This window comes from Sylvia atricapilla, chromosome 1 (assembly GCF_009819655.1).
Source record: "Sylvia atricapilla isolate bSylAtr1 chromosome 1, bSylAtr1.pri, whole genome shotgun sequence".
Lineage (NCBI taxonomy): Eukaryota > Metazoa > Chordata > Aves > Passeriformes > Sylviidae > Sylvia > Sylvia atricapilla.
Window position 1 is genome coordinate 114140396 of NC_089140.1, and position 26682 is coordinate 114167077.

General features: G+C 40.8%; 1 protein-coding gene across 1 annotated transcript; it reads left to right on the top strand.

Moving 5' to 3' along the window:
* Positions 1-1923: 1923 nt before the first annotated feature.
* On the top strand, positions 1924-23932 carry TGS1 (trimethylguanosine synthase 1). The gene is made up of 13 exons (XM_066331168.1): positions 1924-2060; positions 2731-2795; positions 4201-4373; positions 6231-7083; positions 7858-7981; positions 8957-9043; positions 9862-10033; positions 11496-11844; positions 12704-12877; positions 13820-13963; positions 14954-15170; positions 16371-16449; positions 23663-23932. Exons 1-13 carry the CDS (start codon positions 1963-1965, stop codon positions 23777-23779), a joined length of 2652 nt encoding a protein of 883 aa, XP_066187265.1. The 5' UTR covers positions 1924-1962; the 3' UTR covers positions 23780-23932.
* The last annotated feature ends 2750 nt before the right edge of the window (positions 23933-26682 follow it).

Sequence of the window (26682 nt, forward strand, 5' to 3'; positions counted from 1 at the left end):
TGCGATTCTCTGCATTTCACTAAAAATGTAGCATTGTTTCCTTAAGGAGTATCATAATTCTCAAAATATTTTTTAATTCACAATTCAACTTTAATGCACAGCATTTGGCTGTTGCTAAACAGTTTGTGTTGAAAGGTTTTCATTTTACTGCATCTTCACTCTTCAAATATGAAGGTGATATATCATCCTAATTGCAGACTCAGTTATACCGACACAGATGCTAGAACTGGTGCAATTTTTCCCTGTGTTTCTAAAGTACTTAATTACTGTAGTGATAGACATATTCAAGCCCTGACTAACGTTGGCATTTAATATTTTTGTTTATATCAGATGGTGGGTGATTCAGGATACAATTAAGATTTTTTTTTGTAAATTCCATCAATTTACAAAAAAAATCTTAATTGTATCCTGAATCACCCACCTGACACCTCAACATCCTTCTACCTCCAAACTCCTCTTTGCACATTTTCTATTTGAAATGTCTTATAAATCCTGAGGACATCTTGCACCCTCATGAGGCTGTACAGCCTTGTTACCTAAAATACACTGAGACAAACAGAATGAGACAGCACAGCAGACAAATTGCACAGCTTATCATGCATTGAATGCAGGTAACTAAAGCCAATATCTCAGCTTGTCAGAAACACACACGTTCCAGAGGGCCTGTTGTGGTTTAAGAATGATATCCTCCATTTTAGTACTACTGCAAAAATCTAACTCTGTCCTGGTAGAAACTAGGACAGGACCTAAAAGTAGGGCAGATATGAAGGCTGCATTTCTTTCTCATACTCTTTCACTGGCGATGAAGCAGGCTAGCAGGTAAGAAGAGATCCCAAAGTCCGTAACTTTTATCTGAGAAAGCCTGTCCCAGTGATGTCAAGGTAGGCTTTGTAAGGGTCTTTAGAGACATGAATTCCATGCATCTTATAGATAAACTGAGTAATTTAAATAGAACTGAACAGTCCATCACTCAATGTTTCATGCAGGAAATCTCTCAAACCTAGTGCACCATCATACAAAATCTCTACAGGAGATAAAACAATAGGATCTGATTGTACTGGGCAGGATCCTGTGGTCTGCTCATCACTGTACCTTCCCTTGTCTCCAACCAACCTCTTATTCTAAACATCCTCCAACTCTCTCAAGTCATCAGGTCTCTCAATGGCGTTTTCCCAGGTTATATCTTGAGCTATTGCCTGAAGCAAGACCCCACAGTAAAGAAGTATCTGAGCAAAACATGGTTACCTGCATCACTGTACCCTATCACACAAGGCTGCTTCCCAATGGTTGCCTCCCTCCCTGCCCAACCTCTGCCTGCACAGCCTCATTCCGACCTTCCTGCCTCACCCTGCCTCCTCCCAAGCCCCTTTTCTCACCAGGCCTTGTTTTCGTTCTGACTCCCTCTGCCCATGCTGTCCCCACTCTATCACCGTGCCAAGTTTCGCTGTTAATTCCTAACTGGGTGAGTGGCGAGGCACCGAGATTTCCCAGAGCTGTGGAAGCCCCATCCCTGGAAGTGCTCCAGGCCAGGCTGGATGAAGATTTGAACAACCTGGTTTAGTGGAAAGTGTCCCTGACCATTGCAGAAAGATTGGCACAAAGTGATTTTAAGGTCCCCTCCAACCCAAACCATTCTGTGATTCTGCTCCAGTCACTGCTCCAAAAATGCCTCGCTCACTTCTGTTTCCCAATCTCGGTTTTACCGGATTTCGACTGCTGCGTCTTTTATCGCAGACTTTAGCTGGGATGCCCCTTCCCCCGCTATTTCCCCCGCTCTGAAGCCCACCATCACGCCCGTATCCCGACGAGCCGCCCCTCAATCGCGGGCACTCCCCGGCCCGGGCCGCCCTCGCGGCCGCGGCGGGGCGGGCGGCACTTCCGGCGGAAGGCGGCGGGGCGGGGCGGGCGGCACTTCCGGCGGAAGGCGGCGGGGCGGCCCGGCGTGCGGAGCTGCCCGCGGCCATGGTGCAGGAGCCGGGCCCGAGGCTGGTGGCCGAGCTGCTGCTGCGGGCGGGGGAGGCCGGCGGTATCCTGTGCCTCTGCTCCCGCGCCTTCGTCGAGTGAGTAGCGCCGGGCGCGGCCCGCGGGGGCCCGTCCCCGCGGCTGGGGCAGCGTCCCGCGGGACACGGGCGGGAAGGGCCGCGCTGCCGCGGCCGGGGGATGCAAGCGGAGCGGGGTTTTGCGGGGCTGTGCACGAAAGCCCCCCCGATATGTTTATCGTGTTTATGGCTGGGGAAGGGGAGCAGAGAAGGGTGAGAGGAGCCTCCAGCCGCCGATCCCGCTGCCGGAGCCCGCGCTCTCCTCCGGCTTCAGGCTCCCCGTCTTCAGGAGAGCAGGTTCCTCAACGAGAGGAGCCCCAGAAATGTAATTCCGGACTGTACTGCGTAGCTGCAGCGTTTCCTCAACGTCGCTCCCATGGGCTTTCCCGTCAGGCTGTAATTTAAGTGTTGCCTTTTCCAGATGTTGTTTCTTTTTATTCGTCTCGCGTGTCTGGAGTCACAGGGCAGCCCGCGTGGGAAGGGACCTGGAAAGGTCACTTGGTCCAGCCTTTCATGGGAGCGGAGCCTAGAAAAGCCTGGTACCCCATCCAGTATCATCTTGAAACGTCCAGTGGTGGGGATTTTATTGCATCCCTGGGGAGGTTTTTTCCACTGAATGATTGCTTTTACTGTGAAAAAAGATTATTTCAGTGGTGACTTTCTGCATTTGTGTCTGTCTTTATTTTTACAGAGATCGAAAATTATATAAACTGGGATTAAAAGGATTTTATGTCAAAGATGACAATGACAGTACAGGTAAGGTAATAAAGTATACTGTGCAATGTATACTTTTAAGCAGTCTTAAAGTAAGTTATGTGTGGTTATTTAAGTTGTTCCTATGTCTGTGTTGTTTTTTTGTACTTTTGCTATGGCGACAGAAGTGAATAATAACTTGGAACTTACATAGCTTTCAGTGTACAATAATCTTGGTGTAGAAGTTTGTGTGAAACCAAGTGCAGCGCTTATTCCTGTCCAAATAAACTTTACCACCTCACATAATATTCACCTAGTGCATGGAACAGATTACATCACGCATCCCTGATCTTAAATCATAATTTCAACTTAATTCAAAATTGATTGCATAATGGAGGGTCTGTGAATCCGGGCCGTTTGTTTCCTGCTGTCTCTACCCCAGCCTAGGACATTAGCTGTTGCTAGTTAATCTGCTGAGCCAGAAGCAGAGAAGAAGCTATAGCACTGATGGGGAAAATTATGATTCACATATATACAATGAATCATATAAGGAGGACCAGAAAAGTAAGTCTCTCACTTGGCATGCTTGTAATCTAGGAATTATCATGGTGTATTCTCTTAACAAATTCAACACCATTCCCTTACTCCATCTCCTGAATTCTTCATGGGATGGTTGCCTACCTGAACATAATTCTTTTGGTATCTGTTTTTATCATCGCTGTGTTGTTAGATGCAGCAGCATAACAGCTTGATTTGAAAGGAAGTCTGAGCAGAAATAGAAGCTGATAATTAATAGCACAGATTAGATTGAGGCAATGTGAGAGAAGGAGGAGATTGTGAACTGTGTTTTTGTACATGTATGAGTAATTTGTGATGAGAATAATCAGTTAAAAATTGAAAAATCTCATGTTATGTGATAATTTGGCACTAATTACCTGAATAACCTGAACAACCAAGCCAAAAACTTTTTGTATTTTCAGTATTATCAACTGAGTCAAGAGCTTTTGATTTCATAATTTCCATCCCTATATGGCTCCTACTTTCTCAATAATATTTTGAATTTTATATACATATGTTTTTGCTTAACAATTTGATGGAAGTGCAAGCTTGCTGGGGGAGGCACAGTAAGGCAAAGAGCAGGTTATGAGGCTGTATGAGTACTGCTCAGCAGAGGCCAAATCATCAGTGTGCCATCCACACTGTTTCAGCCACAAATCCTGAACACAGTGCCATAGAGGCTGCTATGGAGAATGTTAACTCCTTTCCACCCAGGCCCAGTCCAGTGCTTTAGCTGTTGAGGTTACATTTTGATTCCTGCTGATAGTTAATCAGAAATTGAGCCATTTATGAAGAAGATTTTTAAATGAGAAAGAAAGCATAAGAGGCAGTTCTGCTGTTTTTTGTGTGCCATGCTGTGGCACTGAGGTGTCAGAACCAGATTATATTAATGAATATAATTTGTTAACAGCAGAAGAACAAGCATCTGAAGAGGAGAACCATTGTCCCAGTGTGAGATTAAAAGTGGATACTAATCATGCCCTGGACCTGGAAGAAGTTGAATTAGACTCAGAAGCTGAGCTTATGAAGAGCATGGGATTGCCTCTTCAGTTTGGTGGGCAGTCAGCCCACAGGGACTTTGTGGTAAATCCTTTTTTTGCTTTATTTATGCTGTTTGTGTTGTGTTTCCAGACCTAGTGCCTCCCCTCACTTATTTCTGGGACAGCAGTTCATGGAAATGTGTCTGAGCTGCCTTTAAGCTGCCTGCATTGCATCCTGGTAACAGCACACAGCACTTTGGTCTGTCCGGGTTGTAAAACCCCCCTGCCAGTTGGACTAAACAAGGTCAAGGATGTTCTTTATACTTCCATGTCTATACTGCTCTCTTGACTAGAGAAATCTGATTTAAAACAGCTGTGATAAAGCTGATGTTGCACATCAGGACAGCTAGTACACTTCAGTCTGAGCGTGTGTTTTCACACTGTCTGCTTTAGCCATTTAGCTTTTGATAGTACTTTAAACAGCTAGGTTTTCAAATCCTTCCTGCAGCTGATAAAGCCAGGCTGTTCCAAAAGGCAGGAGTGAGGCTTTGGTGCTCTGCTTCCCATAGGGAGCATTTGGGCTTTAGAAGGGGCCTGAAGTTTTCACAGATGAGAAAAAGACAGTGCAATACTCACAATGTCCACTTTATGGAATACAGACCAACTGGACAGTGAGACAGTACTTTTGTACAGAGCCCTGCATGGTTCTGACTTGATTAATTTGTAAATAAATAGGAGAAACTTTTATGTGATTTTGATTGAAAACTTGTAAATAGTCCATACAGGAAATCTAACATCAAGCCCCAAGTATATGTAAAGTTTTTGTTGCTATGTAGTAATATGCAAATAAGTTGAATGGGAAAACAACACATTTTCTTATTAGATTACTGCTAAGCATTGTGCTTTGGACTAACATATGGGATGTGGATGAAAGATCAATCTCAGTTCTTCAGTTTTAACTTCTTTATAGTCCACCTTACACTTTTATCAATGTAACAAAATTAAAGATTGCAGCTGATGGGGTGTACATTTGCAGTCCTTTATCCATGAGTTTTGTCATCACAGGATGCCCCTCTGAAACAAGTGGAGCTGTAATTGGTGAAACCAACAAGTTACCTTAGTGCTCCTTTCAGGAACAGGTTTCTGTCTTCTGTTCCAACCGGTAACTGTAGTAGCTGAGTTTGTTGTAACAAGTGAAATATGGTATTGCACATGTGAAAGGGCTAGCCACCTGTTTGGGTGTGTTTCCTTGTATTTCTGTTAGCCAACTTGCAGATTATTATGAGATGGAAAAGATATTGCTGCCCTCTTTTCGGTCACTCTCTTCAAGGCACATAGTGATTCAGCTGCAGGATTTATTGAGTCTTTTGAGTACAAAATGATGGGGTTTTTGTGTACAGCATCCAAAGATAGCAAGGATTTAACGTTCTATGAGGTTGAACATTATATTTGCCACCCTAATAAGACACTGAACAGTGTTTGCTGGTCAGGCAGATACCACGTAAAAGTAAGGATCAGTCATCATATCCCCATAAAACAGATCCTTGATGTTTCCAAGATACTGTTTTGCTGTTGAGTTCAAACTTGTCGCCCTTCAATCCCTGACAAACTTCCCTTTAGGATTTTACAGCATTTCTCGTTGATGAATCTCCTTCTGCATGTTTGAGCTACTAATGACTTCCAACTCAGCAGCCCCGCGTCTGTCTCATTCTGCTTTTTTTGTGTGTGTGTGTTTCTACAGACTTTCTTGCAGCTCTTCCTCACAGCTTCCTCAGATGTGTTAGATGAGGTTATGAAGCAGGGCCCTATCAGACCCAGAAACTCTACAGCCTTTTTGGGGAGAAAGCTATCAGCAGGGTTGCCCTGAGAAGGAGGGTTCCAATGGAAACAGAAATGTGATTGGAGAGAGGACAAGATTGTATATATATTGTAGACTTCTAACTTTTCCATTATCTTTTAGGCAACAGAAAATTACAGAAATAAAAATAATGTGAAGATTATGAAAAAGAAAAAGAGGAAGAAAAAAGAGTTACAGCAAAAACACAAGGATAAAATGGGGCAGGAATGCCAGGACGAAGCTTCTGGTGGTTGTATCCAGCCCGTTTCTGGGGAGCTGGCCCTACCTACAGAACAATGTGAGATGAGCAGCAAACCTCAGGCTATAATTGAGGGGAACTGTGAAAGTTCAGAAAGCCTTGCAAGTGAAGCTTTACCCAGTGAACTTAAGGAAAAATGGGAGAAGTACTGGAACGAGTATGGAGAAGACCTTCTTTGGCAAAGTTGGTTGGAAAAGCACCAAGAGGTCTCATCATCTGACGCCACCACAGGCTCTGAGCCTTGGAATAATCCAGATACTAAGGAAGAATGGGAGCAGCATTATAGTGAACTGTACTGGTATTACTGGGAACAGTTTCAGTACTGGACAAGTCAAGGATGGACTACTGAGAGCTCACATGGTGACAAGGTGGAAATTAATGGAGTTATACAGGAGACTGGTTTTTCAGGAGAAATGGGCTTGGTTAGTCCAGGACCTGAGCACAGTGAAGTGCTGAGCTTGGAGCTGTCTCCCTTCAACACCAGAAGTGAGGAAACACTCCCTTCAAGTGCTGAGCCCCACAGTGAAATAATCTCTGGTATTTGTAATTTAAGTCTGAATTTGGAGGAAGTGGAGCAGAGCAGTGCAGCTCTAACAGTAGCCCACAAAGATCCTGAAGAACACAGTTCATCTGACAGTGGAAGCCAGAAGGAGCCCTGTGATGGAGGAAGCAGGAAAAGGAGACCATCCTGTGAAAATAAAAGCGTTAACCAGTCAGGTAATACAAGTCAGATAAAGTTGATTATCAGAATTTTGTAGGTGCTTTTATGTATGAAATGAGGGCATGTCTTTATTATGCCATTTTTAAAAAGTCAATTAGGTATTTTGTGGAATGATTCCTTTTTCTTGCCTCTGCTTCTTTGGATGATTTCTCATCTCTAACCTGTATATTGAATGTGTTCTTCTGCCAGAAATGGTTTTAACAGAACATGTACTTCATAAATCTTCAAATGTACTACAGAAGTTGGTGAGAGATCACTGTTAGTGCATATTTAATTATTTATCATAGTCTTGATATTGCAGTTGAGACTTGACTCTGCTGCTGGTGACTTTCTAAGAGAAGAAGAAGCAGGTGTGGTCCCATCTTGATCCTGCAGTAGAGCTGGAATGGAAGAGGTGAAAAGAAAATCTCCTTTCCAAAATAGAAATGAGAGGAGTGTTTAAATCTCCTCCTATTAAATCTGTGTGAATATCTTTGCATAGCTAATGAGATGGAAACAAAATTTTACACACAAGGAAGAGACTGTTTCAAATTTTGTATCTTGTAGACATTTTATTTTTCTTGGAGAGATAATTTGAAATTGGTCCTGCATAAGATTATTATCACTAAAGTGTAATGCTGGAAGCTTTATTAGTATGTTGTCTCCCAAACAAAGACAGGTAAAAATGGGTGTTTGGCACACTAATCAGCTCTAGCTGCAGGAGTGCTTTGGGGACAGGAAGATAAGGAATTGATTTATGCAGAAGGAAAATATGATGTATCTTTTTTCAGGTGTGCAGGAGTCATGTAGCTCGAATTCGAATTCAAATGAGGAAAAGCAGTTGCTGCTTCATGACCAAGATGAAGATGAGGATGAAGAGCCTCCTGAATACAGACATGTCAAAGTCAAGAGAAGGCAAGTCATGAAATTTACATTAGCTTTCTTCTCATAAAGTCCAGGTCCAGGAGCCTTCTGATTTATACTAACTATACCTTTGATTGAGGGTATGAGTTAAAATGTCAGTACAAAGCCACGTAGTCTTCCATCACTGCTTATTGCTTTGCCTCACAACAAGCAGTGGATATTTCCTTTCTCCCAGTGCTTTATGAAAACGGTGTATTGCCTTGATGACTGTTGAAGGTAATAGTACTTGTGCCACTGAAGTGTACAAGATTGTTAAATTGCATAGGGCAGCTTGCTTATTTAGGTCTGATTAGTATAGACAATACCAGAACAACAGTAAATAATCTTGTGTAACTGCATTGAATGCTGCCAGTAAAAGGCTCAGAGCTATGGCAGTCATAAAATAGACAGTATCTGCCTTGTTGCAGGTTTTTTACCTTTCTTCTCTAAAAATGTAGTCTCAAAGGTGGTGAGAGGGCTCTTCCTCTAATAAATTTGCAGACTCAAATGTGAAGGAGTGGGTGGAAATGTTACCTGCTAATTGTGTAGCTTTGTTTTGTGTTTTTTTCCCAGTATTTTGCTGTTGCCACAGCATTAATAACAGATAATAATATAGATGATATGATAGATGATTAGGGTAATTTGGAAATGGGGCGAGCAAACACTGTCTTCGTCATGTAGGGCTTGCCATTAAGTATTTTAAGAGGTCATTCAGTATAGCTGGAATATTATAACCCCAGTAGAAGGGCATTTGTCCATAGAATTGGGTAAAAAACCCAACCCAACCCAAAAATTAATGCACAAGAATGGAGTGGTGTTATTTGCTTGGTTTGGTTTCAGCAGTGTGTGGAGGAACTTACTTGAAGCCCATATTTAAATGTTTCCAATTGGCAAGATTTTTAGTGGTGTAGGTAATATATATGTAGCTATAGTAAAATGATTGGTTTCTTCACAGTAAGTAACTTTGTCATCTGTGTTTTTCCCTAGCCATGAGCTGGATGTGGATGAAAACCCAGTGGAAGATCCTGAGGAAACCTGCTCTGTGTTGGGTTTCAAGTGTGGCACAGGACAAAAGTAATTACTTATGAGGAACTGTGGGGCTTTTCATAGCAAGTCAGCTCTCTTATTATTATGGAAATAGACCATTCATCTCCATTTCCTTTTTGTTTAACTTTTGAAGCTGATTCCCAGAGTTAGTCTCTGCTCTTAATAAAACTGTCATCATTGGACTAGAGAGAGAGAGATGCAGAGTTAAAGAGAATAATTAAGGAAAAGTGATTTGAAGAAGCGCAACACGTAACGTACTTTCAGTTGTGTAAATGTTTAATGGCTGGTCAGCTACTTGAATTAGAGCTTAAAAGCTCTGATAATGAATGGTCCTCTCCATTTGGAGTCCTGTGAGCTGAGATCATGATTTTTAACTGTTTCTTATTGGAGTGAAAAGTCCCTTTATACTAGTGAAATGTTGCCATACTAGCAAAGTGTTGCCATGTGTTAGCCAGTGAATTTTTTTTGGTTGCATTTGCCAGAAGGTAAAAGTAGCTATTTTGGAGATTCTTGACAGCCACCAAGAAAATCCTTTATTCTGCTAATCAAGATATTTTTTTCATTTCCTATTCTTAGGCTGGCCTGGGAAATTGTTTTCATCTAAAGTTATACAATTATTAGGAAAAAAACATGTAAAACTAATCAGGTTAAACATTTTCTAATAAAAATTTTTAACATCTTCATGAAGGTATGTTGTTTTGCAGCTGCACTCAGTGACGTATTTTAAATGGAGCAATAAAAAATATTTAAGTCACTTTTTTGTAGACATCAACATTCATGTTAAAGCTTCTAAACTGGAAATTAAATGTCCTTATGTATGTATCTGTCTGTCTGTCTGTTTTCAGATATGGTGGAATTCCAGATTTCACCCATCGAAGTGTGCAGTACTTGGAGAAAAAAGCAAAACTGAAGTCCAGATTCTTGGATATGCGTAAACCAAGGAAAAGCAAAAACACACACATCTTCTATACAGAGGAGTCTGAAATGACATGCAAAAAAAGCAAAACTTTGAAGAAGGTATGTTTCGTTGTTACCACTGTTGTAATTCATAGGTTTAGCTGCTGCCCTAGCTGTTGTTGTGTTATGAAAATGAAAAGAAAATCAATTGCCCAGAGTAGGTGGCATTTTGAAATGCCAGTGCACTGCTCCTATTTTTTTTTTTTTTCTTGTTTTCTCCCCTCCTCCCTGCCTTCCACCAGTGTAAGAGTATTTAGATTCGGATAGCTATGGAAAGGCATTGGTGGACCCTGTCAAGAGGAATGTGAGCTTAAATGGCCAAGTTATCTGAAAGTCATTCCTGACATTTGGATGCAGACAGCTTTACAGGTGTGTGTAGGTTTCTGTTGTTACTAAAAGTATCTTTGATTATAAATTGCGTATGAGGCCAGTTGTTAAAGCTGGCATTACAACAGTAACAGAAGATCTTTGTGTAGATGAGTGTATTTCATTTAACTTCATGTTTTTAGTAACTTTGAAAGGGTTTTGCTTATACCTCTACCTGCATTTATTTTCATCTATAACATCATGCCTTTTTTTTTTTTTTTTTTACTCAGAAATTGATAAGAAGTAGAAACACTTGTTCACTGGGGATTTTACTTAGTTAAGTCTTCTTGAAAATCTGAGGGGGCAGATTTTAATGTTATTTCATTCTTCATCTCTTCTTCTGGGATGCTTGGTATTCCCAAAACCCAAGTAAAAAGCACTGTTTTCTGGTGGTGGCCATACATGTTTTATTGAACTCCAGTCACACTGCTATAATTTCTGATTCGTTTTTGATTTTGTGCCTGGGGCCAGTATAGTTTGATGGCAACTTTAATTATGTAAAGAAAAAAAAAGTTGTAAATTTCCTCAGACTTTCAGGTAAGGAACTACTCCAGGTCTAGAGCCACTCAGAACAGCAATAATGTTAAGAGCATCTGCATGTGCCTTTGTGGAGTTGGAGTGGTGTCTGTGCGTTGGTTAGGAGCTTATGTCGAGCTCTCTGCTGTGCAGCAGAACCCTTTACCACCTGCACCATTTGGTACATCTTGAAGGTGAGGCAATTTATGTGTGAAGGTAATGTTACCTGTTTATGCTAAAAAACTCTTTCCTAAGAGGCAGAGTATATCTCTGGATGCAGATTAGAGAAAAGTAGTTGTGAAGTAGTAGACTTGGTCACCTGGGCTATGTCAAGTGTGACTATTTAGATATTATATGAGAATTATTTACTGTATTTATCTGCTGATCTTTTGGTTGGTTGGCTGTTTTTTTGTTTCTCTTTTGGAGGTAGCGGGCATGTAGTTCCCCAAGACAACTTGTTTCCAAGTACTTTTAAAAGGGGGCGTGGTTAAGGACTTCTTCAATGTTTTGAGTCTGGATATTTTACTGTTTCCAAAATACACGTGGTAGAGAGTGCCTGCAGTGTCAAGTGCTTTTGAACTGTAAGGCTTTTAAGCTGTGCTCTGGATAACAGATCATCTGTGCTATTTGACAATTGCAGGTGGAAATGTTCCTGAAGCAGGTCAGCAAACCTGAGGAGGAAGACACATCCCAGACAGCCACCCCTGAGGGTAAAGCAGAGGTGTTCTCTGCGAGCAGCAACGACTCAGAGGGTCAGGAAGGCGTTTCTGCCTCACAGAGTATGACACTGAATGCTGAAATCCAGGAGTCTTCCAGTGCAGCCTGCACAGAAACTGGAGGGAGTCAGCTTGAGGGGGAGGTGCAGGATGCTGCTGCGAGTGGCTGCGATGAGCAGGGGGCAGAGAGGCCCGAGCATGGCGGTGGGCGGCAGCTTGTCCCTCTGGATATTCCTGATTATCTCCAGCCAGAGATTGAGGACGTCAGCCAAGGTAAATCAGTGCCCTGCAAACTGATTAAATGAGTTGGCAGTGGACTTAAAACTGCCTTCTCAAGTTACTGTGTCATGCACTACTTACTTCTTTTGTTAATTCAGTGAAACTCAGTAGGTCTAAGAGGTAACAAAAGCAATTGAGAGCTGTGGTGGTGGAATTAGCTTATGTCTGGAATGCCAGAATCCCAGTTGTCTTTAATGGTGACAGTGTTTCTTTATAGATGAACAGTCATTGTTTATCCTCAAAATGGTCTAACAAGTTTGCAGTTCATGTTCTTTTTTTTTCTCTGCAAGGATGAGGGTGATTAAACATCAGGTAGCTGCACAGAACATCAAATTTTAGGTTCAAGTGCACATTGTTGAGCTCTGGGGAATGTGTGTTGCTAAAATTATTTTCTAGGATTTAAAAAAATCAGAATTAGGGACTTTTCTGTTTTACATGAAACAAAGGAAAACAGGATTTTTCAGGGTTTTATATATAATTTAATCCTTCCTACAGTAGTTTTATTATGTTAGATCCCTACTGTAAAACTCTTGTCTAGATTGGTTTTTATTCTTAACTGATAAAAGGGCATTTAACTGGTCTCTGATCCACTTGTTTGCTCATTACATAGAGTTTGTCTCCAGATGAAGATTAAGGCTCTTAAATAATGGATGGACAGTGATGATTTTTAGGACTGTGACTAATCCTTTGAAATACAGGATGCTATTTTTTAATTTAGAGCCTTTAATCTTTATAATCTGGCAAACAGCAATAAAGAACATTCAGCAGCATTTTTAAATCTTAACACTCACCTACCAATTACATTCCCTAGCCTACAAGAACAGTGACTGTTAACTTTTGCAGTGTCTTCCAGCTGTAGATGAAAAAATTACTGTGAAGAAGAAGGAGACGAAAAGAAGGAGGAGGAATAAAAATGCACTGAGAACTATACCTCCTGAGATTGCTGCTGATCCAGAGCTCATCAAGTACTGGGCACAGCGCTACCGGCTCTTCTCTCGGTTTGATGAAGGAATTAAACTAGACAGAGGTATGTTCAGCACTAAGTGTGCTGATTTGGTGGTATATCCAAGGATGTATTCAAATCTGTGGTCCTTCTTGCAGTTTATTACTAATTTTCTTAAAGGAGGGACACTGCTGAATGTGTGTTTGCACCCATGGATAAATTTCTTCCCCTCCCAGCAGACACGTGAATAGAAGTCTTGGACTTGAGAAGTGCTTTTAGTGTGGGACATCCTTGTCTGCATTAGTCCTGAGATTTGCTGAAGATGTTTCTCAACCAAAATTATACTTTGCCAGGACTTGTTCAAAAACTCGTTGATATTTTTCTATTTCTATATTTTGTAAAATAATTTCATGAAACCTCCAAGTATGCTGATGGATCTAGTTTCATTCTGTTCTGACTTGCAGCAGTCACTTGCAAAGCGATTTTTTTTCCATGTTTACTTGCAAACCACTTCAAATCATAAATTTATAGGTGAAAGAGGAATTAGGATTACCAGATTTTTTTTTTGTTGGATTTATAAGCCTTCCATATATAGTGCTTTCTCTCAAAAACTTGCAGATTAATTGGCAGACCAGACACTGTGGTGAAGAAAATAAAATGTTGAATAAGACAGAATATATTTCTAGTTTTATTTGCTATAGAGCTTAATCATGATGTATAAAGTATTTTATAGCTGTGCCTGTGGATTTCTCCTTGATATACTAGAATCCTCAGCACCAAGGTCAACAAAATGTCTACTGAGATCGAGGCATATCAGTTTGCTTCAGTGAGACTTTGTTTACTTAATAAATCTCTGGACTGAGCAGAGTTTATTGTCTTCAAAGCCAGTATTTCCTGGTGGAATGCACTAAGCTGAAATTTTTGGTATTAACGCTAAACCTTCAGTTTTATGTGAGTTGTTGGTTGGTTGTTTTTAAATTAGGTGACCTTGAAACAAGAAATACATTTCTTCCCCTTTCTCTGCAGAGGGCTGGTTTTCTGTTACTCCTGAGAAAATAGCTGAGCATATTGCTGTCCGCGTCAGTCAGTCATTCAACTGCGACATCATAGTGGATGCGTTCTGTGGGGTCGGAGGAAATGCCATTCAGTTTGCATTGACCTCAAAAAGAGGTAAGTAGGTGTTATACAGGTCGTATACAGCGCATTAGTTTTGTTTCTTCAGTCTTTTTCCTGACGCTGTTTGGATATGTGCTCTGTTTTGTTGATTTATTTTCTTTTTTGATGCTTCTGTAGCAACAGCAGCTGTTTTACTTCATCAGACTCACAATATGACCTCTCTGTTTTCAAAAAGGACCAATAAAACTGCTTTTCTATTTTAAGTCAGAGTTGGATTTGTGTTGTGCTAGTCAGCACTGTTTTTGTGTGGTATAGTATCTTATCTATCAAATACTCCGGAGATCACTGGAAAAAGTGGACTTCTGTCAAAGCTGCTGCTTTTCCCAGTTGTTACTGGAAGTCTGTGTACTCAAAAATGGGTTCCATGTGAATAGTACTTAAAGCACTTGAATGGAATCACCTGCAGATTCTGCAGAGCCAAGTAGAGAAAAAGGGATGATAACTTCAGGTTAGTTTAATGCCTGTTAATGAAATGGTAGTGAAATATTGAGAGTACTTTTATAAAAACATTTTCTGCTAGATGCTCATATCAGTTCATCTGACTCTTCTGACTAATGTTTGAGCAAAATAAATGATAGTTTCTACTGTGCTAAATTTGGTAGGCTATGATCCGATTTATACGTCTCGCTTGGCTTTTTATATTTCCTGGATAAATTTAGATTTCTGTGATTATGTACTATTCTTGTATCATCCATCTTTCTTGGGCTGTGTTGGTTGGGGCTTTTCAAACTCAATTTTCAGAACTATGTGTCCAGCCACAGATAAATGTTTGTCTTAAACAAAGGAGAAGAGTCAGTTTCTAATGGACTTCATTGAGGTTGTCCTGAGGCAAGAAGGACTTCCTACCCTAGGCAGACAGTGCCGTGTCCAGTCCTTGAGCCGAGGTGCAGGGTTGTCACAGCCTCACCGCGGTGACCTGCCCCCATGGTTGTGTGACATTCCCGGTTCCCGTTAATCCCTGCGTTTTCCATCTCTTGTGGGCAGTGATCGCCATCGACATCGACCCCGAGAAGCTGCGGCTGGCGCGGCACAACGCCGAGGTGTACGGCGTGGCCGAGCACATCGACTTCCTGTGCGGGGACTTCATGGCGCTGGCGGCCGGCCTGCGCGCCGACGTGGTGTTCCTGAGCCCGCCCTGGGGCGGGCCCGACTACGCCACGGCCGAGATCTTCGACATCCAGACCATGATCTGCCCAGATGGATATCCTTTCCAAGGTTACACCTTGTGTTGGGCTCCCTTCCCCTCCCTTCCCCTCCCTTCCCCTCCCTTCCCCTCCCTTCCCCTCCCTTCCCCTCCCTTCCCCTCCCTTCCCCTCCCTTCCCCTCCCTTCCCCTCCCTTCCCCTCCCTTCCCCTCCCTTCCCCTCCCTTCCCCTCCCTTCCCCTCCCTTCCCCTCCCTTCCCCTCCCTTCCCCTCCCTTCCCCTCCCTTCCCCTCCCCTCGTTGACTGTGGATGAGATGGCCAGCAGCTGCAGTTCCAGATGCAAACTATTTGTTTAGTACTCTTCCCCACCTACATTCAGATATTTTTATTTTTTATTACCAAAAACAACAGTGATGAGGTTTTCCTGAAAGCAAAAAATCCGTCAGTGAGTTGAGTAGCTTGCAACTTAAAACATCCATTTGACAATTTTAACGCCTTTAAATTATTTTATTACAGTACCCCAAAGTAATCAAATAGCCATGTGGTGTGTGTGTGTATATATATATATATATATAAAATAACTAGTTGTGTGAGCTATGACCTTGTCATTAATTCCACTTTTTAATTGATTCATAAAGAGCATATCTTACTTAAAATATCTTACTAAAACTGTTCTTAGTCACAGTACCTGCCTGTGACTTCGGAAATCACAGAAAATTGCAAGCTAAATATTAACTCTTTTAATTAATATATAGAATTTCATTCTAGCTTGTTAACGGTGATACTGAGCACTGATTCATCTGGGAAGGTATTAACATAATAGTTTAGTCATATATGAAGTGTGGGGTTTCTTTTGTCACAGAATAATCTTAATTTGTTCCCTTTTTTTGCTAAAATGTAGCCATATTTGTATGAGTAAGAAAATCTTTCTATGCATGTGTGAGAGATTCCACAAAATGGATTAAAAAGAAATGTAGGCCAGATATATTAGCTACAGACTACATTCAAATTTCTCAAATACTTCCCTGTATTTCAGTTAAATTTTCATAAAAAGTGAGTGTTGGGATTTTTTTTACAATTAGGGCACTAATGCTGAAATAGAGTTTCTGCATGACAGAGAAGAATCCTACTCACATACTCAAAAGAATGACTACAATTTAATTGCATAAAAGCTTAAATTGAGGCATACTTTCAAAATGAATGAATACAAAGAAACTTTTCCTTCCCCATTCTTGTTTTTTCCTTTACTGGCTTCTACATTTGAAATTTTCAGGCTCTCCAAGAAGATCACCAACAATATTGTGTATTTTCTGCCTCGGAATGCTGATATTAACCAGGTGCGTTACTGCATGGGGTCTTGGTAGGGAATAAAATGCTCAGCTGACTTAAAACATAAGTATTATAAGCACATACATAAGACTTTTAAGTCTGTTCAGCTGATTGTGGGGTATTTCGGATTTTTTAAGTTGACCCTTGTGTTGAGTGATTTCTTAATTAATGTGTTAGTGTTTAGTTAACTAACAGTTAAGTGTTTGCAGTAATTTTGATATATTTAGAAATGGGACTATAAGATTATTTCCATAGTTTTGACAGTTTCTTCTTAAAGCAGCAGAATGGGGTTTCTTGTAGAAGTGCCAAAGCCAATTGCAAGGCACATACGTCATTATAAAAATATCAGACCCCACTATATTTTAACCAGCTCTCACTATCTGATAAGTTAGTGAGCCCTAGACTTTCATGGCTGTCAGTTTATGAAGGAGTGGCAGGAAATTCCAGCCTCCAGTCACTGCTCTCACTGATGAGTAGATTAGACACAAACATCCTGGTGGTACTGTTGGTGTCCGCACAAGTGTGTGGTTGCGTATAGGCTGCTTGCATTGAAGTGATTTGTGATAAACACAGAATTTGTAGCACTGGTGTGGGGTTTTCTGTACTAAAGATTTCTGATAGAAGGGGTTTTTTTCAAGCAGTTACATGACCAACAATTCCCCTGAGTGTCTGGTTTAGTTTCCTCTGTGTATTTTCTATGTTAATTATGTCTTGTAGCTTTTTGCAAAGAAGGGGGCAGTTCTCACCTGCAAGATGCCACAGGACTTCCCAGGACTTTTTCCTGCTTTTCCAAAAACTGTGTCTGACTTAGAGCAGGCAGGGTGTCAAGCCATATGGTGACTTGTGGAATTGTTGGTGGCAAACAGCTGGCTTGAGAAAAAGGCTGAAATTCACCTGGCCTGAGTATTAGCAGACTCTAAGCCCATGCTGTGTACAGCACCATCGCTTTGGCAGGTGATGATTCAATTCCTTTTTGCATTTCAGGCTGGTGAAATGTCAAAGTGGCCTATGAATCTTCAAAGAAGGACCTTAATTTTAGGTAGTTTCTCTAATTACAATGTCTTACCACTGCATTTTATCAAATATTTCATTCCCATGACGAGTAACCTTAGAGTTTTCTCCTCTGCTCATGAGCACTTTTCACTGGATTTCTAAGTGGCCAAAGGCATCTACATTTCACTTTTGTGTTCCCACAAAAGTATCCAGGAGTATTCCTCACAGGCCTGCACCTTTTCCAACAGAAGAGCTCTCTTCTGAGTGATTGGGCCAGGTGTCCTGACATCTCTACATCTTGGTGCAATTGGCTCTGAGTGATGGTGATTACATCCATGGGTTTGGCTTAACACAGATGGCTGCAGAGTAACAACTGTTGCTCAAAACCATGGCTCAGTTGTTAAAAGTTCATGGCTGAGGTCCTGGGTTCAGTTCAGTTCAGTGTTCCAGGCTATGGGCTAATCTCAGGAAAAGAAATCAGCTCCTTATGCCTTTCTTTAGAAATAGTGGCAGTATAAGAACAAAAAAAAAACAAACAAACAAAAAACCAAAAGGTTGATGATCTGAGAGGGGGAAAGAGAATGTTAATCAAGCCCACTGTTTAAGGAAGTGTCTTAATCCTGTGTGGACAAAGGTTTGTCAAATATGACTGTTTGAAACCTGACCTTGGTGAATACTGTGGTCCACAGAAGGCTGTTATGGGTTTGCCTGCCAAAATCCCTGGCAGTATTTAAGAGTGAAGTTTCTGGATTTACTGCCACTACACTTCCAGGGCTGTGAATCTCCAGCAAAACAAAACAAAATTAAATTTAAAAAAAAAGCCCAGCAGTTAGAAGCAACATTGTGAAAAAAATACTGTTTAACCATTAGTTAAAATGGTTCAAATTTAGTGGAAAATATGTAATTTTTATGGAAGATGGCTATCAGATCACTGTTAGATAGCAAACATAAGATAGGGATATTGGGATCCTGCTGCTGGAGTGAAAGTAGTGTGGTAGCTGACCTCGACCTAGCTGTGTCAGAGGACTCGGTGTTGGTTGCCTTGGTGGACAAGATATCCAGCCTTGTTCCACATGATTTTATTGCAAAAACAGCACTTACTACTTCTGCCGGGACGGCCACTTCTGTGTAGAGTAGGTCTGGTAGAGAGAAATGGGATTCTTTGAATTCCCTTAAAATAATCAACAGTTTATTTAGGTCAAAGAGAAGTGAACTTTGGGACTTCTACCTCAAGAGGGAGCAGCGAACCAGTACAAGACCATGGGTTCCTCTACAAGAAATGTAAAAATGTTTCCCTGAATTGCATCAAATCTCCTTGTTTACAAACATGTCAGAAAATTTTGTAATATATGCAGGTCTGTTTTTAGGTTGAATTAATCTTTAACAATATTCTTTCTGGCTAGGAATAATCATTATGTGTGTGCATGTACATTGAAAAATACGTATGTTTATTACTGCCTGTTGATAAGTGTAATTTATGAAGTGTTTATCTAGCTGTGCTCTGCCTCATTGGGCAGAGTGAGAAGTGTGTACTCACCTCTGGGAAATGGAGTCATTCCAGGTAGTCCAATCTCTTTCACAGACTCTTTTCTGTACCAGAAAATACTTCTGCATGTTAATATTTGCAGCAAATAAGGAGGAACCTGCAGTTTGTTGCTGTAGGACCTTCTTGCTAATGGTGGGATCTGTGCTTTTCATCCCATTGTAGAAGTTGTACTCAGTTACTGTTGGTCTCACTGGTGGTCAGAATGTTGTCAGGATGCATGATGGCTCCCCCCAATGAACTGGTGAGCCTGAAATGTTGGTGACCTGGTCTGTTGTGAGACAGATAACCACATTAGCATCTTTATCAGCCTAGCCAGGTTTGGGGGATGGAGTAATAAATAATTGGGAGTTTATTACTTACCCTGCCTGTGCATGGTTAGCAGCTCAGATACTGGATTGTGCCTTAGTGGTTGTTTAAAACATCACCATTCTTTGAAGACAGGCATACTGTTGTTTGTGGTAACTATGTCTCATTTTGTTAAATTGTTCTGTTGGAGCTTTTGCTGTCCTAAATATTGATGTCTCATACCTGGCTTATATTTCAAATACTGCCACAATACAGGAATGGCTTTTTGTTTCTTGTCTAGTGTAGAGTGGTTCTATGAGCCTAGAATTAAGCAGTGTTCTGAACCTTGATAGTCCTACAAAACATACGCATGATGCCGGTACTTTTCTTTTTTTCTTGTTTTTGTTCCCACCTCGTCTCCATGAATCATTCGGGTTAGACACAGAGGGCTTGTTCTGTCTGCAGTACTACTGCCTGGATGGAAAAATGTTTGCAGTGTTTTCTGTTTGTGAGGGTCCAGTTGTTAAAAATGACTACTCAATGAAGGGAGTGTAAAAGATGAGTAAACCCCATTTATTTATTTGAATTCTCTCTTTTAGCTATGGAGACCTAGCCAAATAGGACTCGCCAAGCAGAGTCATCTTTATTTAGGAGTAAATAGAACAATGAGCAAAGCAAGGAGTGAGAGGCCAGGAAATGAACAGAGTTTGATTTGATAGTATTTTTAAGATGCTTGGGTATTAGGGGAGTTGGCAGGTAAAAGACTGTGGGTTGATGTGTTTTGCAGGCTGATAATTTCTATGTGAATGTAATTGCATACACATCAGCTGTGACTATTGTGTTAATAACAGCTTTTAAGCAGCCCGCATCTAAACTCATGTGTGTTCTTTGTCCTTGATAAAAGAGAAAGCCACAAGTTCCCCCCAGCATGCACCAAGCCAGAGTGATACTTCTGGACTTCAGTCTTCCTAAAGCTCATTGTGCTTGCAGACTGAATTGTAGTTTGCCTGTGTGAAGTTAAGAAAAAAATAAACAAATGTCTGGCTTGTTAAAGGGTGGCAGCACCACTGCGACAGTGTCATAATTCACATGCATACCTGTACATTTTTAAAAATGCTGCCTGAGAGCATTTTATTTTATTATGTTCAGTGTAAAGAATGCCATTGCCTTCTTTTTCAAGTGGGTTGGGTTTTGTTCCCCTTAGCTTTTAGGTTATATGCAAGGGGAGGGGATTCTTCATTTTAGTAGTATTCTATAAAATTAATTTATTCACAGTGTCCTTGTATGACTGCATGTCAAGTCAAAAAGCTTGTATTTCTCATACGTCAGAAAAGTTTCTAGGAGGGGAGAAAAAAATATGGTAAATTTTTTGTCCATGGTTATGTTAGTTTGTGGCTGGCACAGATAGAAAGTTACTTTACTAAAAGAGTTTCAGTATGATTAAGAAAATCTAAAAAACACATGAAGACCAATAGGAAAACCTTCAAGTTGAAAAGTACACCTGAAGAATGTAAGGGAAGTTTATACCTCAAGCAACTTGTGCTCCTGAAATAATCTGCTATGTTTGTTTCCCCTTTCATATTTTCATCTTTTCTGATGTCTGCTTTTCAAACCTGTTGGCTACTTTTTGATGTGTTGTGGCTGTAGCTGTGGACTTCTTTTAGTGGGAGTCACTGAATGGAAGGATGGAGGTGACAGAGATGAAGGGAGGTATTAACTAAAGGTGCAACCTTTTTTACCTCTGCCTAGGAACAGCAGCACAGCAAAGGAGGCAATATCTGTCCCTCCAAGCAATGGGCTAAAGAATAAACCAGGTTAAGGAGAATTGCCAGCAGGGAATCATTGAATGCACACAGGAAAGTTCAAAACAAAGAAATTTTGAACTAGTCAAGTTTTTAAAAGAAATTAAGAAGTCTTTCTGTATTCACCGTTGTAGTGCGCTGCAAAAACAGGAGATGTTTGTCGGTATGTCTAAAAATAGCTGAGCACCTTTGTTTTTCTCAAAGCATCGTTCCTCAATCTCCTGTTATTTTTAGAGGGTGTCCCTCTGCCAGGCCAGCACCCTTCTGAAGCTTGGTGTGTGGCAGCCCATCCTCACTACACTTGTCAGGCTTGACTGAGCCCTGCCGAGAAAAACTTGGCAACTCCTATGTAATTAAATTTGCAGCCTCCAGCAATTTACAGCTAAGCATTGTCACAGAGGATTTGCATTTCTCTCCTCTGAATATCGGGTGGGTTAAAGAGCGTACAGTACCAGATCTGTCACAGCAGGGCTTATTCCCATGTGTTTATTTAATTTTTTTTTTCACCTTCAGGTTTGTCAAATACCTTTAATTGTTGTTTGAAATAAATCATAGTTATCCTGGATTTAACAGTTAGAGACCAGACACAGCATATGTAAATTTTCAGCTGTCCCTTGGTGGACACCACCCATCAGTGTAGGGGCATCTTGTTTTACTTGGTCCTCTAAGAGGAATGTTTAGTAAACACTAGTGTTTAGTATCAATGCATTAGTCATACTTAGATATGCTAGTGACACAAACCATATCCAGAAAGCAGGAGTGCATAACCCCAAGACACTAATTTCAGTATTCCTATATTAAGTTGACTAATCCAATTAATATTTTAGAATACTTAAGTGACATCAGCTATAAAGTGCAAAGCCTCTTAATGCTTTTTGGAAGGGACATTCCAGCTTCTGTTTGTAAAAAATTAGAAGTTAACATCTTGCTAGAAAAACTATGGATCATCCCACAGTGCTTTGTGGATTTCAAGTAAGAACAGATAAGTTGTAAAATTAACATTCCTGATCACTTGCCAATTTCAGATTCTTGTGCTATTTATAAGTCAGCCAGCCTCTGGTTTTCTACTTAAGTGGCAGGTTCCTCTCTTACAAGAACGCAGAGCGTTTTTTTTCCTATCACCAGAAGTTGAAGGATAAAGAAACTGCTCACACTTTTTTTCTGCAAAAACAAAAAAATTAAAAAGGAGAACATCAAAACAGAAAAGTAAATGGTTGATTTAGATAAGTGTGGCAGTTTTCTGGACAAGTGAATAAAGGTTCAAAGTGTAATTTAAATTAATCTGTTCTTTTCTATTGATAGTAGGCTGATTTTTCACTTGCAGTGAAATAGAGGAAGTTCAGCATGTTTATATTTAAACCTGCACGATAGAGTCACGTCTCAAGGGGCTTTAGAAGTGTTAATAACACAGCTTGAACCTAAAGTTGCAGCTGCTAACATCATCTCAGCTTAAAGATCAGTTAAAATCTACTGCAGGCTTGTAAACCCTGATAACTTTATTTCTGCCTGGGAAGTTCCCCTGCATGGGGAACTATAGAAACAATTTTCCTGCAGCAGCCTGGGAGAATGGCAGCACAAAGCAGAACTGGCTGTGGAGCATGGACATCCCCCCCCAACCCAGGACAGGTCCTCAGGGTCCAGAGTGGAGGAGAAAAAAAACAGACAATGTTCAGTTTTGGTGTTTATTCTTCTGACTGTGTGGTCTCTCCTGATGAGGAATTGATAGCCTGTAAGCTGTTATCCCTCAGGGGCATCCTGAGTAGGAGCAGGAGAGGGGACAGTATTGCATGCTCCAGTCCAAAATGCAAAGTCCGCTGTGAAATGTTGTCTGTCTGTAACCATTAAGCGTTAAAGGTGTGCACTGGGCTCAGTCCAACGGAGCATGAATGGTGAAATTCTCACTCCAGTGATCATAAACACAAAGCTGGGACCAGTGCTGCCTGACAGGCTCCCCCAGCCTGCAGAGGCACTGCTGCTCCAGCCTTGCCCTCAGCACTGCCTGTAACTCCAGTGCATACAACAGCTTTTTTTTTTTTTTTTGGTTGCAATAGCACCAACAATTAACTGTGACTGGGTTTTTTTGTGAGTTTCTCTGCGTGTTTGCGGCTTGGATTTTTTTGGGTAGTTCCCCTCCACCCTGCCACTCTTCAGTACAACCTTTATGCTTCCTAATTCTAATTACTAAAATTGGTTTTACTGTTCCCCCAAAATTTGGGATGTGACATCTTTGAAGCACAGCTTACAGCTTGCTGTTTTGCTACACCTGGGTGTCTCAAATGCCAAACACCCTGCAAACCAGAGTTTAGCATCTCTTGCCTCAGCACAGCATGTCAAGTTCTGAGTATTTCTCTTTGCTTCTAAGTCCTCGTTTTCGTGATTTGGGTGAGGGGGGGGTTTTCAGTCACAAGCCACAAATGGCTTCTGTGAGTAAAAGGAGACATAAAGAGGATCGGAGGCATTAGCTGCCAAGGAATGTTTTCCACCAGTATTAACAGCAGAGATACTTTTTTTTCTGATTGTTTGTGCATTAGAAGGCTTGGGGGTTTGCCTCTTCTCCTGTGCATTGATTTGTTTACATTTTGTTCTGTTTTTCAGGTGGCTTCCTTAGCAGGGCCAGGAGGGAAAGTTGAAATAGAGCAAAATTTTCTCAATAACAAACTGAAGACAATAACAGCTTATTTTGGTGATCTAATAAGGCATGACATCTCCTGAACTCCGTGTGGATTCTTCCAAACCCAGCCTCCCTGACTGCTGCTTTTGTACAGCTGGCTGGTCAAAAATTACTTAAAACCATTTTCCACTTTAATTTCTGTTTACAGAAATTTGTTCTGTTTATTACTACTGTCAATAAATGTTTTATAATAATTTTGACAAAGCTATAAATATAGAAAAGCTGTGAATGTGTGAAAAAAGATCATTATAAAATGCACTTTTGCAGGGTTCGAGCCCAACCTGTGGAAGTGAGGTTTCAGGATTTCTTTGTAACTCTCACATGTGCTACTTCTTGTGCTTGCTCTGGTTTTGAGCACCCAGAGGGTCAAGAAAAATAGCCTGAAAAGCACAAGAGGTGCTGTTTGTGCTTGAGAAGAAAATGCATCTGAACAGCAGGTGGAACTGGAGGGTCAGATGCACTGTGAGAGGTTAACCCCAGTCTACCTCTCTTGCTCCATGCTCAGTGAGAAGCCTTTCCAGGTTTTCTTTGCAGGATGATGGTTCACACGTTAATTCTAGTGAGTGGTCTGGCTTGTTGCAGCTCAAAGATAGAGATGGATGTGTTTGTCTCTGGAGGTGGGACTCTACCCTCTCGGTATTGTCATTTTGGTTTTTTTTTTTTATCTCCCTGCCTTTGCTCTTCATTGCAAAGATATTAGAAGAAACCTTCTGCCTGGAGGTTTGTAACAGTAAGCAGAGGCGTTTCTGTCCCCTATCTTTTCTAGGCCTTTGGAATCCTCACACAGGCTTCAGGGAGAGCAGAAATAAACCAGCTTTTCCTGATGAGAGCTCTCTGCTCCCACTTGTAGTTTGAAGGGGAAGAGTGGCGTTTGTGCAGTTCTCCAAGCAGAAGAGAAGGCAGGTGAGAAAGGACTAGGGCATAGCTGTGGTGCTCTCACTGATAGTACTTGTACGTTAAGTTCATCAACATCAATGTTGAGCTTGTTTTTGAGGTAAAAGTGTAGGAGTAATAATTTCTAAGATAAGTTAATGCTGCTGCTTCTCTACTTTGAGTGCAGCTGAAGGCAGCAGAAACTAAGCACTAAACATTAGTGCTATCCAAGAAAACTAGAATTACTGTAGAATAGTCAAATAAGAGGATCTATTTTCCCCATTAAGGAATGAAATCCAACTCTTCAAAACAATTCAAGCGACCAAAGTGTTGGTGTATGCATGGATTGTTATGACTCAGTGCAACTTTGCAGTGCAGTAAAACAGCCCTTGGGAAATAGCTTTTTTCTAGCTTTGCTGTCTCTCCAGAACCAGACAAGTGTTGAGCTGTTATTGTTGCATTTGTGCTTCATGCAAAGTGTTTTATGGAGATACTTTAGCTAATTTGGATCACTGCACTTAGCCACAGTGCTACAGCAAGGAAGAAGTTTTGTGCTGGCTCTGCATCAGTATTTAAAGGGAATTATTAAGGAAATAATATTTCTTAGAAGTTTCCTATTAGGTCGTAGGGGAGTTTGGCAAGAATGCTAATACTACAGGAGCTCTAAATCTACTGTGGCAGTGGCATGTGAATGCATTAATGCTGTTAGATTTTCACTACAAGCTACAAACAAAAATCCAAGTCCATGAGCCTGAATGAAGAATAAATTCATTATAGTGTATATGTCACAGTACTCTGTACACTTAAGTTTTGCTATATTTAACTTATTGCTGCTTGTACAAATACCCTTGTCTTATTACTTGGTCCTTTTTTCCTCCTTAAAGGAAGACACTTTAGAAGCATTTTGAGATCTTGCTGATGCTACTTCTATAAAAGGAAGCTCTGACGGTGAAATGCCTGTGAATTTACTTTTACCCCCTGGAAAGTAGTTAGATTTTGTTCAGTATACAAAGCGTGGAAGCTAAAATATAAAAGGTACAACATTTGCCCATTTGAATTTTTACTTCCTCCATAATGAACTTAATAGTGAAATGGAACAATTTCTCAAAGGTCTCTGCTGAGCTTTGCAAGCACATGGAGATGTGTATCAGATGTGTATTTTTATGCAGTATCAAAAGCAGAAGAATATCTTTTTTCATAGCTGTTCCTCTCTATAACCAAGAAGGACAAAAGCGGGTTTTCTGGTTTGGTTTGTTTTTTTTTAATTACAACTTTAAGTCAGAATACACTCTGCTGGGCTGTGATAAATGTTTGCTCTTGCTTCCCACTTGCACAGAAGTTTAGTTCTGAAGTTCCCCAGGGCTTTGAATCTACCAATCTGTTAAGCCTCAGATACATCTGTGAGTATTTTTAGTTTTTTGTTAATAATTCCAACCAACAAACCCTTCATGGAGGAGAGCTTCAATCATGACTTGCTATAAACTGTTGTTTTGCTTTATGTTGGAGAAAAAAGTTGTCGTGGGCTGAGACACTGTTAAATTTTTGGACAGCTCATGGCTACTGTTTTAATACCCTTTCTGAATTTAGGTAGTATTTTGTAAATGATACATTTGGCAACAAAGAAGTTACATTGCTACGGTAAATACTCAGAGAAGTTTGATCCTTTACCCATTTTAAAACACAAAATAAGCTTCGGGAAAAATTCCTGTTTTCTAAGGACTAAGTGCATTAAATGCATACTGAGTTCTACTTTCCAGTACACTGTTGAGCCCCTAATCTCCTTAGGTTCATCTTAATTAAATCCAACGTTAAATCAAGCCCATTCATTTCTTTTTCTGTTGCATAGCATGAAGAGAAGTGATGGAAGATGAAGTTAGATGCATTGCAAGGCTGAAGCTTAATTGCAGGTTCAGGGGCTCCAGAGCAGAGCATCAGCTGGGCTGAGCAACTCTCTCCATGGTAGGACATCACTGTGCCCTTCTCTGAATGAGGTCCCTTTACTGTTAAGAGAAAAAATTAACTGTTCCATGAAGTTTTCATGAACAGGTTTTAGGTAAGCTTCCCCAAGTGT

Bases quoted from the DNA above. Each gene is read 5' to 3' on its own strand.
- TGS1 (XM_066331168.1), top strand. From the start codon at position 1,963: ATGGTGCAGGAGCCGGGCCCGAGGCTGGTGGCCGAGCTGCTGCTGCGG. The intron at 12,878-13,819 runs GTATGTTCAGCA...CTTTCTCTGCAG, and splicing joins AGGAATTAAACTAGACAGAG to AGGGCTGGTTTTCTGTTACT. The intron at 13,964-14,953 runs GTAAGTAGGTGT...TCTTGTGGGCAG, and splicing joins TGCATTGACCTCAAAAAGAG to TGATCGCCATCGACATCGAC.